The 14,430-nt window shown below is 36.1% G+C and overlaps 1 protein-coding gene across 1 annotated transcript; it reads right to left on the bottom strand.

The window, feature by feature from the left end:
• Positions 1-2,520: 2,520 nt before the first annotated feature.
• On the bottom strand, positions 2,521-13,959 carry LOC135847725 (uncharacterized). The gene is made up of 2 exons (XM_065367392.1): positions 13,798-13,959; positions 2,521-5,677 (listed from the first exon to the last, which is right to left on the bottom strand). Exon 2 carries the CDS (start codon positions 5,621-5,623, stop codon positions 3,452-3,454), a length of 2,172 nt encoding a protein of 723 aa, XP_065223464.1. The 5' UTR covers positions 5,624-5,677; positions 13,798-13,959; the 3' UTR covers positions 2,521-3,451.
• Positions 13,960-14,430: the final 471 nt, after the last annotated feature.

Below are 14,430 nucleotides of genomic sequence, written 5' to 3'. Positions count from 1 at the left end.
ATCTTTCCACGCCCCCTCTTTACAGTTTGATGCTTCATTCGTCAAATTAAAAAAATTTAAATTTTTTCTCATTTTCATCCCTAAAAATTAAGTGTTTAGTTTGAGATAAAAATAACCCTAGAAATGGAAACTGCAGATTTTTTTATTGCTTTTTAAAATTTCATCAGGCTTATTCCCCTAATGAATAAGAAAATTTAAAATTACAATGTTCTGACATTCTGACTAAAAAAAACTTGAAGGAATTAGATAGGCAACACAAATTTCAAAGCTCCATCATGTTTTTGAAAATTTGTGTGCAATTTTAATTTTTAAGTGGAACTGTTGCCCATTTTTTTCACTTTTTTGGAACTAAATTTTTGTTTTTGACTCAAAAAACAGTCGTTTGTCTTTTCTTTTTCTCTTATTATGTGTGTGGATACCTGCTTTGGTATGCAATTACTAGGGTGGTCCTTAACTACATGGTAAAAAAAAAATGTGCGATTTTTTCCGCTCCCACCCCCTAAAGTGGTGACCTCGGGTGAGAAAATAATTCCCTATTTTTTATGTTTTCCATTTTCGAAAAATTCGGGCTGCGGTGGGCCCCTCAATTTTCAAAAATTTGAAAAACACCTAATTCAAAGAAAAATTTTCGAAATTTCAAAATCTCGAGTTCCATCATCTCTAGAAGGTCCTTTTTGAGTAAAAAAGCCTCTCGTGGCGATTTTAGTCCCCTCCCATGAAAACCAAGCTGACCCCCCACAATAGCTGAAATTCGTATATTATGTGAGATGTCCTAAAATTGGTTGTTTTTGGTCTTTCCTCCTTCCAACCCCACAAAGTGGTGTCCTTTGGTTAGAAAATAATTCCCCATTTTTTATTTTTTCCATTTTCAAAAAATTCGGGTTGTGGTGGGCCCCTAAATTTTCAAAAATTTGGAAAAAAAACCAATTCAAAGAAAAATTTTTAAAATTTCAAAATTTTGAGTTCCATCGTCTCTAAAAGGTCCCTTGTGAGTAAAATAGACTCTCATGACGATTTTAGCCCCCTCCCATGAAAACCAAGCTGACCCCCACCAGAATAACTGAAATTTGTAGTTTGGCTTTTCTGGTGAGGTCAGCTTGGTTTTCATGGGAGGGGGCTAAAATCGTCATGTGAGTCTATTTTACTCACATGGGACCTTTTAGAGACAATGGAACTCGAGATTTTGAAATTTCAAAAATTTTTCTTTGAATTGGGTTTTTTTTCAAATTTTTGAAAATTGAGGGGCCCACCGCAGCCCTAATTTTTCGAAAATGGAAAAAATAAAAAATAGGGAATCATTTTCTCACCCGAGGTCACCACTTTAGGGGGTGGGAGTGGAAAAAATCCCAACTTCAAAAATAAGGACCACCCTAGCAATTACGTATCTTTTTTTGAATGCAAAGCACTTTCAGAAAAAAAAATGTACTAGGTATTCAGTTTTCATAGATTACAAAATATACCTATTACTTATTAGGTACTTTGTGATGGAAAAATAATATTTGCAATGTTAATAGGTACCTATGAAAAGCAGTATATTTTTGCTGGAAAATTTTCACAAATAGGTAACTAATTTATTTTTCAAAAGAATATTTCACCCTAATAAACATATCACATGCTACATGCTGCTCAAACACATCTTAAAAAAATAGAAAAATTATTCCCTCCAAATACATATGTTTGGAAGGATAAATTACTCAAAAATTGATGGAAAAAAATTACTTCCCTAAAGGAGGCTTGATTGCCATTTATGCATAATAATTTAGGACCTGTTTTTAAACCTGCAGTGATGGTGTACTCCTTTAAAAGTAGTTGACAAACATCCCTTACCTATCAATACCAGTTATGTGGGGTAGGAGGAGATGACGTTGCTGTGCAAATACAACATACCATACCACCTAGACAGACACCTACCCCAGACATTCATCTTCCTATTTAAATCATTGATTGTAGTTCTGTCTTTTCTGTCACAAAAGAATCTTTTCTTTAGTTGGGCTACATGTTCCAGCTATCAGCTTTCACTCGACGCTTTCACTGCATTTTACCTTCGCTCTGTATAAGGCAAAAGCATAATTTTCAGTTTTGCTAATAGATGGCGCTCGATTTTCAGGCTAATTCACCACGATTCTTGCCTCATCGAGGTGACTTTTTGGTCTCAAATTAAACATATAGGGACCCTATATGAGGCAAAACGATGTTATCTCCGGATACTTCCATCAATTTTAAAGCGTTTTCTAGTATTTTCAATACTTTTAAAAAATACACTTTTCACAATTATCATCCAAATTTTGCTGATTTTCAATCCTTCTCATTTTTAAAAATATTTTCAGATAATTTTAAAACGTTTCCAACACCATTCCATGCATTTGCGGCTGATTTTACTGGAGTTTTGTTGATTTAAGGTAATTTTTAGCATTTTTAATAATTAATTCGAGTATTTTCACATCATTTGACATGTTAGGAAAATCGCAGACATCTTCACATGCGAAGCTGATTCATCATACCGATGACAAGATACACAAGAACTTTATAATATATGTATTTGACCAATAATACAGATTGGTTGACAGTTTTTCACACAAATGAAATGTTCAAAAAGGATCATCTCTTAATAAATGAGAAAACTCGTACACGATTTCATGAAAATACATATGTGTATTTCAAAAATCAACTTTTCTTAAAGCTAAAGATTGATCTATCAATCATATGTTCTCAAAAAATCTATGAATATCATCAGGAAACATTTGAATCATCGAGTAAGAGTACCTACTAAATTAACAAAAAAAAAAACAAAAACAAAAAACATGTACAAAGTGTTTCAATTTCATGAAAATTACAACCAACGAAATTGAAATGAATTATCAACACTTCCCAAGTATTTAAAACACTAAAACTAAACTAATCACGAATGAGAGTGCTGGAAAAATAAAATAACTCAAACGAGATAAAATCATATAGGTACCTGAAATATAAAAATTTCAACTCTAAATATTGTCAAGTAAAATAATTCACGTAAGCTGACACATTGAAATGATGCAAAATATTATGAAAACATAAAGTCTCTGAAAGGATTTAAAATTTACTCGCAAATTTACGAAACTTGATGACGAACGAATTACAGATTATCTTCATACATATATTGTAAAAATTGTTTAAAAAAAAAAAACAAAAATAACACAAATAAGGTTAACTGAAATACAAAATAAATACATACAACAAATTGTGAAACATGTTGAATATAAACCTTACACATGGAGAAAAAAAAAACGACAAAAACTCGTTTTGAAATATTTGTTCGATGCAAATGTTGAAAAATTAGAGAACTGCGACTGAAGTTTATTTCAAAACTCTCATTCTAAAATTGGAAAAAAAATTCAAGCAATACATCTACCTAATCGTTTGAATACGATTGAAATAGCTTGAATCCTGATCCATCAACATTCAAAACAAATCGTTAGTTGTCAAAAAAATCCTCTTCCCTTCCCAAGCACCATAATAAAATCGATTTGATATCTGGTCTGTTTGATAGATATTCACGTTCTAGTGAATTAGTATTCACATACGCTTTCACAATACCAATCATATTCCATTTGAGCAGTCCTAAAGTTTCTTCCGTCGCAACGAAGGTGCCCATAAATTCCAAAACCTGTTGCACAGAAACTCTTCCTCGGTAAATAAGTCGCCATAAGGTATTCTGTATCGCTGATGACAAAATTAGTTGAGTTTTGAACTCGGTCGATAAATCAACGCTGTCGAACGCATCGGCGATAAAATCATTGAATTTTTTATGGTAAAGAACAATGTTGGCTTCGAATTTAGAACGAGTGTTGAGAAAACACTCTCGAAGAATTTGCTGCTTGAAATTCCTCGCGTTTTGCACTTCGGGCCAAACAAAACTCACCAACTCGGCCAAACAGTCGAAATACTCGCCATTACGCAATAATTGAAAACAAAATATACGCATATGTTCGCTGGAGCCTATGATGTTTTGCTTGAATTCATTGATCTGATGTTCGTTTTCAAAGCACAGGGCTGCAATTCGTTGCAAATCGTCGCCTCGAGCTGCTGCAATTAAAAGAGGCCAGCAATTCTGCCAAAATGACATTCTCTCTTCCAAAGATGCGCATTGTAGAATAAGTACTAATAGCTCGATGTTGATCTGTCTTGAATTAATATTACCAGTAGCATGCGACTTTCCCAACAATCTACTGTCAACTGAGATACCTTTAATAATCGATCGTTTCAAATTATGCGGAGTGTAGTTCCATATTTTGCGACAAAAATGCAAGTACGAGTCCCACTTTCTAGGTTCACAATTGTAAACGTTAACCCGGTCGCTCTCCATCAAGTCAATTACTCCTTTCCAACGGTTGGCACCGAAGCTAGAGACGTAGCTATCGTCATCTTCATCGCGTGACATTTCGATCGGATATTCATATTCGTCAATGCTATCGTAATCCTCCATTCTGCTGTCTTCGTCGAAGTCATCGTCTGACTCAATGTTATGGTTATGCTCATCGTTGGTTTCAGCCATGTCCTCATCGTCATCTTCAGAGTCTTCTTCATCGTCATCCGCAACGTCACCTTCATCGTCATCCTCATGGTTATCTTTCATTTTGCGGGGGCAATTGTAATTCACTTCCAACATTTCCGCTATCATGCCAGCGAAAGATTTTTCATTCATTATGTTTCTTATGTAGAACCAAATTGTCAGAACGACGCCTTCAACAAACCGATCGTAATCCAACAGCTTACACATCAAATGTCGACCGCGCTTCTTGACAAATTCATCCAGCTGTTGATCATCCAATTTTGGTAGAATGACACTAATAAAACAAACCATATCATTGTCGTGAAGTTCAATAGCTCTATGCATTTTTAATTCGAGAGGCTGGCGATCCCAAAAATACTCCAATGAAAGTCGAATACTACACCGGTGCTCATTGAACATTTCCGTTTCTAAATAGTTGGGCTTATCTAACCAGGATGCTAAGGTTATATTACCCGAGTGAGCATTAAAACATTTAACCCAGTAATACAGTTGTGGACATGAGTAAAAGTGAATATATTTCAAGTGCATGTTTAACCGCTCCATTTTCGGCTGAAATTCTCTATTATCACCATCCGATTGCATTCTTGAACACACTGACGGCCAGAGTCTTCTAATATCGTCTTCGAAAAAACAAATACAAGCGATGATGAATTTTTCATCGACGTGAATTCGATCGCAACGCATAATACGTTCGGCAGTTCTAACATAATGAATTTTCCCCAGATAATCGCAAACGAAATCATCGAAGTCGTTCAAAACAAGGTTCTTATGCTCATAATAACGGACATAAACTGTGAAAAGATGGTAGTTGAGCCAAATCTCCAGCGAACGTCCGAATTGGGTGAAATACGCTTCGATAGTCTTATAAATCTTGGAGGGTAAATCGGGCAGCTCAGTTTTCAACGAGATACGTTCTTTTTTTGGACGAAGTGTAGTCAACGTACCACTCTGACGGTATTTTTCCATTCGACGGCGCCATATTTGGAGACTAACGGCGATGGCTGACAATTCTTGAAGAGATACTGGTGTTGGATGAGCGAAATCATACACTCGTAAATTAGGTACTTCGGTCATTTCTAGTTGCTGACGTTCGTTGGTCGATCTCCATTTGCACCTAGAATTGAGGACCTGGGTACAGAAAAAATGCATTCAGATGTTATAATGTAAGTAGAGCAGGAAAATAACGTAAAAAAGCGAGGGCAAAAAGGAAAAAATTGGCACATAAATTTTTTCTTCGGGAATGTGTTCAGATAAACCCCCTGAACTACCAAAAAATAACCCGAACCTCCCAACCCTGGAGCTAATTTTTTTTTAGGGGGCTAAAACCGGTTCCGATTTACGTTTTTTGCGATTTACTCCGAAAATATTAGGTTTACGAGAAAAACTACCATGAGTAAAAATGTTCCCCTTCAAATGCTCGAAAATTTGATACTAGACTCGATACCCACCCCTCAAGAGGGGTGTCTGAAAAAAGGGGTGGAAAGAGTGGGTGTTTGAAAAAAAGTCAGTCCAATTATCATTCGTTTTCGCTCAAATTTTTTTTACAAAGTCTACTCACCCAACTATTAATCCCACTACCATTGATTGGTCTTCATCTCTCCCTGGGGGTTGGTGGGGGATGCTTGGTTTTTCAAGTAACACACAACTGAATCATATATTTGAAAAACGAATCTGGACATGCAATATATCGAATAATATGTTTTTGAGGTCGCTGAGTACGAATACGAACTTATTTTCAATTTCAACTCCTCAAAGCCCCTCTGTGCCCCAAAAAGGGGTTAAAATTTTGAAAAATCGTGAAAAGTCGAGTGATATATCGAATGGTATGTTTTCGAGGTCGCTGAGTACGAATATGAACTTATTTTTTGTGTCCCACCCCCCAATGTCCCTCTGGGCCCCAACAAGGGGGCCAAAATTTCAAAAAATCATCAAAAAGTCGAGTGATATATCAAATGGAATGTTTTTGAGGTCGCCAAGCGCAAATATGAACTTACTTTTGGGTCCCACCCCACAATGTCCCGCTGTGCCCCAAAAAAAAGGCCAAATTTCCAAAAATCGTGGAAAGTCGAGTGATATATTGAATGGTATGTTTTCGAGGTCGCTGAGTAGGAATAATATTCGTATTCAGCGACCTCGAAAGCATACCATTCGATATACTTATCATTCGACTTTTCATGATTTTTCTAAATTTGGCCGGTTTTTTGGAGCAAAGAGGGACATTGTGAGGTTGGACCCGAAAAATAAGTTCATATATGAACTTGATTTCTGCTTATAGTTCCTCAAAACTCCTTTACGGCCTTCTAAATAGGATAAAATTTTGAAAAGTCGTTGAACATAGTGTAAATACGAGTAAGTATATCGAATAGTATGTTTTCAAGATCGCTGAACATATCCAAAGCACAATGGTTCTCAGCCCCAAAAAAGTTGACGAAAAAATATAGTGTGATCTTTTTCTTTAGAGATTCACACCATTATTTTAGAAAAAATTCTGAAAATTCATCTCAAAAATACTGATTGGACTAACTTTCGGCGGGATGAGGAGGGGAGATGTAAGTAGAGCTACTCGCATTACCAAGGTATTATTGGGATCGCTGTTCAAAAAGTTTGAACGCTCATTTTGCAAAGAAAACATTTTACATCTCAAGATTTTGCTTTAAAACGCTCACTCACCTACCATGTTTTGATTATTTTTCAATAGAAAATAAAATGGAACTAGAACTTTTACTGTGTTGTCGAATTTCATTGGAATAAAATGTATAATCATCCAACCATGTAATTTCTATTTTTAAATTTTGTCTAGGTACTTAGTACTTACGTGCCACTCGAATTATATTTTTAAGGGGAATTTAAATGAAATTAATCATTTTATAATGTCATTTTTTTTCTGGAAAAACTGAGAAATTGATAGAATATTTCAAAATAGAATCCCGAAAACACACCATTCGATATATTTATCACTCGACTTTTCATAATTTTTGGAAATTTGGCCCTTTTTTGGGGCACAGCGGGACATTGTGGGGTGGGACCCAAAAGTGAGTTCATATTTGCGCTTGGCGACCTCAAAAACATTCCATTTTGATATATCAGTCGAATTTTTGATGATTTTTTGAAATTTTGTCCCCCTTGTTGGGGCCCAGAGGGACATTGGGGGGTGGGACACAAAAAATAAGTTCATATTCGTACTCAGCGACCTCGAAAACATACCATTCGATATATCACTCGACTTTTCTCGATTTTTCAAAATTTTAACCCCTTTTTGGGGCACATAGGGGCTTTGAGGAATTGGACCCAGAAAATAAGTTGGTATTCGTACTCAGCGACCTCAGAAACATACTATTCGATATATTTCATGTCCAGATTCGTTTTTCAAATATATGATTCAGTTGTGTGTTACTTGAAAAACCAAGCATCCCCCACCAACCCCCCCGGGAGAGATGAAGACCAATCAATGGTAGTGGGATTAATAGTTGGGTGAGTAGACTTTGTAAAAAAAATTTGAGCGAAAACGAATGATATTAAGTGGTAACTTTGATCAATTTATTGGACTGACTTTTTTTCAAACACCCACTCTTTCCACCCCTTTTTTCAGACACCCCTCTTGAGGGGTGGGTATCGAGTCTAGTATCAAATTGTCGAGCATTTGAAGGGGAACATTTTTACTCATGGTAGTTTTTCTCGTAAACCTAATATTTTCGGAGTAAATCGCAAAAAACGTAAATCGGAACCGGTTTTAGCCCCCTAAAAAAAAATTAGCTCCAGGGTTGGGAGGTTCGGGTTATTTTTTGGTAGTTCAGGGGGTTTATCTGAACACATTCCCGAAGAAAAAATTTATGTGCCAATTTTTTTTTTTTTTAACCGCTATTTGCTTGCTCTATATGTTATAAGCAGTCCTGTTCAGTTGCAATAGCATTATTGTTATAAACTATCATTATATATCATTATTGTTGTAATTATCACTACTAGAAGGCGCAGTGGAATCAGATTCCGTCTGAGCAGGATACGTAATCGATACCAATATCATGAGAATAGTGCTATTTTAGAAATAGCAGAAATTGAGGGGGGAGGAATGGAGCTCCTGGAAGGGGCTAGATGAAAGTAGCACAAAATCGGACTTAATATTCGGGTTGCTGGAGGTTCGAATCATTTGAAAATGACACCAATATCATAAAAGTAACTTTATTTCGAAAATGGTAAAAATTGAGGTGGGGGACTGAAGGCTCTGGAGGGGGTAGATGAGTGTAGCAGAAAATCTGACGTCATATTCGTGCTCAGTGGTATCGAATCATGCGGAAACAACACCTTACTCGTTAATAGTTATTTCTCCCAAAATTTTCATTTTACCCCCTCTAGAACACATTTTTCGAATTTTTCACCACAGCGCACCAACACAAAAATTTCGAAAAAAAAATTATGATGTTTAGGGATTAAAAATACATCCAAAAAACGTGTTTCTAAAATTGTATCTCGCAATTTTCATAGTTAAAAAGCATAAAAAAAGTTTAAAAAACGCCATTTAAGGGGTAAATATGAGAAGAGGGGGTAGAAAATTTTTGTGAGGATACCTCTCATAAATGTTCACAACATACCAAAAAATCAAAGAAATCGGTTTTCATGGGGCTGAGAAAATAATTTTTATTGCAATTCCAAAAAAGGGGGGTTTCTCAAAAAGGAGGGGGTCTGGGGGTCTGAAACTTTCCACACCAAAGTTTCTCGATAGTACCCGTCTACCAGGTGAATATCAACCCAAAAGCTCTTCGGGTTCAAAAATTAATTTTTTTTGGAAATTTTGAACCCCCCCCCCCCTTAACCACATGAAGCGACACGTTGCAGAGTGGCAGGTAAGTATTTTTATGACCTATTAAGCAATACAAAAACTTTCGAACACGTCTGCCGCATATATCTGACAGTTCGTTTTTTCAAAATTTTCCCCAATTTTGTGGGCCTGCTGCACCCCCCCCCCCCCCCACAGGGACAGGGTAGAGAGTGACAGGTTCACAAAATTATCACGCCCGGAAATATTTCGTACCTTTAAAATGGTCCCTAGCTTTATATATTGTCGGTTGGATTGAACTGCCACCAGCTCCCCGACTATAGGTAACTAATAGGTATATATGAGGCAGAATACCACTAAAGACCTGCATTATCCGATTTTATGAACTTGGCGCTACATTCACGAGCTATTCGAGTTCCTCACCTCTCTGGAAGTGAATGAAAACATTTTTTTGAAAAGACTAAATATAAGTCTTTCTCCAACCTGATGGAATATATATCGCACCTCGGGAGTAATAAGGTCACATCTCAAAAAAGTGAAATTTTACAGAAGAGTGATTTTCTTTTTTTTTAAAACTTGATTCATTATTTTTAACAACTTATAATTAATTCTGAGGAATGAATAGCACCTCATTTTAAAGATCTGGTATCCTACCTTCATTTAGCATAAGAACACTTTGAAAAATAAAATCTTAAAGAGGAAATATTTCAATGTTTGGAAAACATTTTGAGTTATAACCTTTCATTAAAGTTGATGTGGAGGCGAAAGGAAGCGTCCAAAAAAAATTTCATGATAACAAAGTTGTAGAGAATTAAATTTCCAATCGACGTATGTGTCGTTAGTTTTTTTCTGGAGTGCTAAGTTTTTGAGTTTTTCTCAAAAAACTAAAATTTCATGATATGTGCACATTCATTTTTCTGAAAAGTGATCAATTTAAAAAAAAATTTCCATTTGGTACAAACCAATAAAAAATGCACTCCTTGTGACTATTTCTAACTGACAAACATTTAAAACAATCAAAACTATTTGTTAACACTTTGTATGTACGAAATTTGCTCAAAAAAGGTGGAGTTTTTTGTGATGTACCCTTATAACTCCAAACAACTTGCAATGTTGTTGAGATTTTGAGTTAGGCCATTTGCGTTTTTTACAAGATCTAGATAATGTACCCAACTCAAAGTGTAATTTTTGGTTGAGGAGGGTCATAGAAACCCCAAAAATGCAAAAACATCAAAATCTATTTTTTTTGAGATGTGACCTTATTACTCCCGAGGTGCGATATGTAGGTACCTTCTTTTCATGGCCCAGCAGTGAGCTGCTTTGAGAACACATGGAAAAAATCAAGCGCGCCTCTGCTAGTGCAAACCAATGTTGGTCCGCAAAAAGTCAGCGAAATGTCATGGGCTGCGTAATGTATGGGGGCAATAGGGTGGTCCTTAACTACATGATAAAAAAAAAATGTGCGATTTTTTCCGCTCCCACCCCCTAAAGTGGTGACCTCGGGTGAAAAAATAATTCCCTACTTTTTATTTTTTCCATTTTCAAAAAATTCGGGCTGCGGTGGGCCCCTCAATTTTCAAAAATTTGAAAAAAACCTAATTCAAAGAAAAATTTTCGAAATTTCAAAATCTCGAGTTCCATCATCTCTAGAAGGTCCTTTTTGAGTAAAAAAGCCTCTGATGGCGATTTTAGCCCCCTCTCATGAAAACCAAGCTGACCCCCCCACAATAGCTGAAATTCGTATATTATGTGAGATGTCCTAAGATTGGTTGTTTTTAGTCTTTCCTCCTTCCAACCCCACAAAGTGGTGTCCTTTGGTTAGAAAATAATTCCCTATTTTTTATTTTTTCCATTTTCAAAAAATTCGGGTTGCGGTGAGCCCCTCAATTTTCAAAAATTTGGAAAAAAACCAATTCAAAGAAAAATTTTTAAAATTTCAAAATTTCGAGTTCCATCGTCTCTAAAAGGTCCCTTGTGAGTAAAATAGACTCTCATGACGATTTTAGCCCCCTACCATGAAATATATTTATTTATAAGTTTCAACACGATCGAGATTTTTACATTTTATGACCGGCAACCGGCTCTAATCGATAAAATCAACTCAAACTTAGGGAATAGGGTTCTTTTAGGACCTAGAATTGATCCCCGCCGTTTGAAGGGTCAAAGTTGAAAATTACAGAAAGGTGATTTTTTTGGAGGGGCATAATATGACCCCAAATAGATGTAAAGGGTCCAAAATCATACCATTGGTCAGTACTTCCATTGTGATCAACATATCCAAATTTCAGCTTCCTAGGTCATCCCCACCCCGATTAAGGTGGGAAAAACCACATTTGACCCCAATTTTTGACCCCCCCCCCTAAAATTGATCTAGAAGGTCCAAATTTTCAGAGTACAATGGGAGGGTGCCCCATGAGTGGTTATTGCAGGTTTCAACCCCATTTGACCTATTTCAGGGTCAAGACAGGTTTGTTACCATACTTTTTGCAGGAGGAAGAAGAGAGCTGGGCGAAGCCCGAGGGGGGAGCAAAACACAGGCGAAGCACCGGAGCGAGAGCGAGGGTGCGAGTAGTTCAAGAACCCTCAATGTTTCTGGCACAAAAATTTGGCTCTTACGTAGCGGCAGACTGCTACGACTTTTTTTTAATTTTTAAAAAAAGCTGGTCAAAAAGCCACTTTTGAGGTGTCACTCTCAAATTCGTCGGCTCAAATGTGGATAAACTCGTTAAACAGGTCGAGTGTAATATACAACTCGATTTTTAGCTGCCCAACTTCATATTCACGCCTTCTGGAGCAAATTTAAAATTCTGGAGAAATTGAAAAATCTTGCTAGAGGCTCACGAATGGTTGAAAATGGTAAAATTTGGATTTGGGTAAGTAATATTAGTTTTGGGACTTATTTTGACCATTTTTATTGATCAAGTATGTACTTTGAAAAAAGAAGCAGAAATCGCCAAAAACGGGCAATTTTGAATTTTCAAAAATTCGCCAAAAATCGAAAATTGAACTTGGGCAGCTGAAAATTTGGTTTTGGGGGTTTTAGACTATGCTCTTTGCAAAAATCACGATCCCGGTCAAATCGGAGTGTGACACCTCAAGAGGTTCCCTTGTCAGTAGCTAACATCTATCGATGAAAAAACTCTGAACATGAATTTCTGAAACGTGAAAATTGTTCTTCGTTGAATTGTTTTTCAAAAACTATTACATCGAACAAAACAAAACTTAAAAACATTTTGACGAAATTATGGCAGCCAATGAAGGCGTCGCTGGCACCGATTCAAAAATATGTAGGTACATACAAGCTAATATGTACTTAACATTGTATTCAGTGCTCACCAAAACCGAATAAATCATATCACAAGATTGGTTGGGGGGGGGGGTCTACGAAATGAAAAAGTGCTTTGGAAAACATATGAAAATGTACATCGTACAACAGCCCATTTGATTTTGATTTTGTACATTTGCACCAAGGTTTTGGGGGCTCCGCTCCCTATGATTTTGGGAAACTCTTCAGTTGATAGTTTCAGAACTCGAACTCAATTGTTTTCAAAACAAAAAAAAATGAATTTCGCAAACAAAAAAAGCTTGAAAAAATAACCAATGAAGTTTACAAAACGTGAGCCAAACATTTCAATCCGGAAAAAATTACAAAAAAAATTGATTGCTAAACTTCGACAATTTTTGCAGAATAATTATTGTTAATTGGACTATTTCGTAACTTTTTGATTGAAAAGTGAGACTTCAGGACTGTTTTTGACAAAAAATAAGGATTTTTGGCAATTTCGTACATACATAAATCGAGAGTAACAATTTCGGGTAAAATAGAGATGGGACAACTTTTGGAAAAAAGTGAATTTTAGATAAGAATTTGGAAGAAAGTAAGATGTTGACAATTCTAGCAAACGGCGCAGCTCTCGAAAAAACAAAATTCTTTCGTAATTTTCAGCCAAAAAGTAAGATTTAAGTACTTGCGAAACCTTGAAAAAAAAGAATAAGGGTTTCAAAATAAGTAAGTACGATATCTACACTCTCTTGGCTAAAAGTTGACCGAAAAAATATCAACCGAGTACGAATACCGACTGATAACAAAGCTCGCAAAAAAGTATATCTAAGAATAAGGATACTTGACATATCAATTCGTTTTTTTTTCTGCTTTTTGCTTCGTCAAAACGCACCTAACGTAAGCTGAATTGAAATGTACCTTACATTCATCGCGTATCAAATTCAGTCGAGAATTCGATCGGTTGAATAAAAAGCCCGAAATACAAAAAAACAATCGATCAAATCAAATCTCGCCTAAATCTGCGATAAATACCTACAATACCTAGGTAAAGGTAACTATACACCTTGGTAAAAACGCAACAAGTTCTCGCGTATATAATCAATATTAATGGGAAATTCGAGCTTGGAAAAAATACTCGTACTCGTACGGTGGTACGTATAATATAAATTTTTAGACAGTTAATTTGATACTTACGCGGCATTAATGGTTGGCATTAATATAAAACTTGTAAACAATGATATAACATCAGCATGAAATTAGTACTCCTCATTCCTGAAACCACAGGTTAATAAATTTTTCTTTCTTCAGCGCATTATCGTCGTAAACTTCACGAAAGTGCAACAAGAAAGGCGCTTGCGTTGCGTTGTACTGCATGCTGTAGATTCGCCGCTACGCCAGTACCTACCTACTCTTTTCGTCGTCTCATCATATTCGTCTTATCGATTGAATTCTCCCCGCTATACTATAGCCTTTAGCTCCAGATAGGTAGCTAGGTAGCTAGGTATGATAATGGATAGGTACTGAGTAGCTTAGCTATAGGTATACCGAGATGATATGGGTAGAGAGTACTGGTTACTGGTCACATAAATAGGTACGAGATAGGTAGAGTAATTTTTCAAAAAAAACTGCCATCCATCGTTTTCTCCGGCAAATGAAAGATGAAAAATGAACGCATCAATGCAAAAGTGTACATATCAACATACCGACGCCAAGTTTTCCATTCGAGTTGACAATTTCACCAAACTAGGTATTATTCATCATCGAAATTTTCATCAACGTAGGTATACGTAATCCCAGGTGAATTTTTGTACAAAACGTTTAGCTGGC

The sequence above is a fragment of the Planococcus citri genome, chromosome 5, assembly GCF_950023065.1.
Source record: "Planococcus citri chromosome 5, ihPlaCitr1.1, whole genome shotgun sequence".
NCBI lineage: Eukaryota > Metazoa > Arthropoda > Insecta > Hemiptera > Pseudococcidae > Planococcus > Planococcus citri.
The sequence above is the reverse complement of the archived record's forward strand: the minus strand, read 5'-3'. Positions and strand labels throughout refer to the sequence as shown.

What these genes read in the sequence shown, in the direction of transcription:
- LOC135847725 (XM_065367392.1), bottom strand. Translation starts at nt 5,623, where the DNA reads ATGACCGAAGTACCTAATTTACGAGTGTATGATTTCGCTCATCCAACA.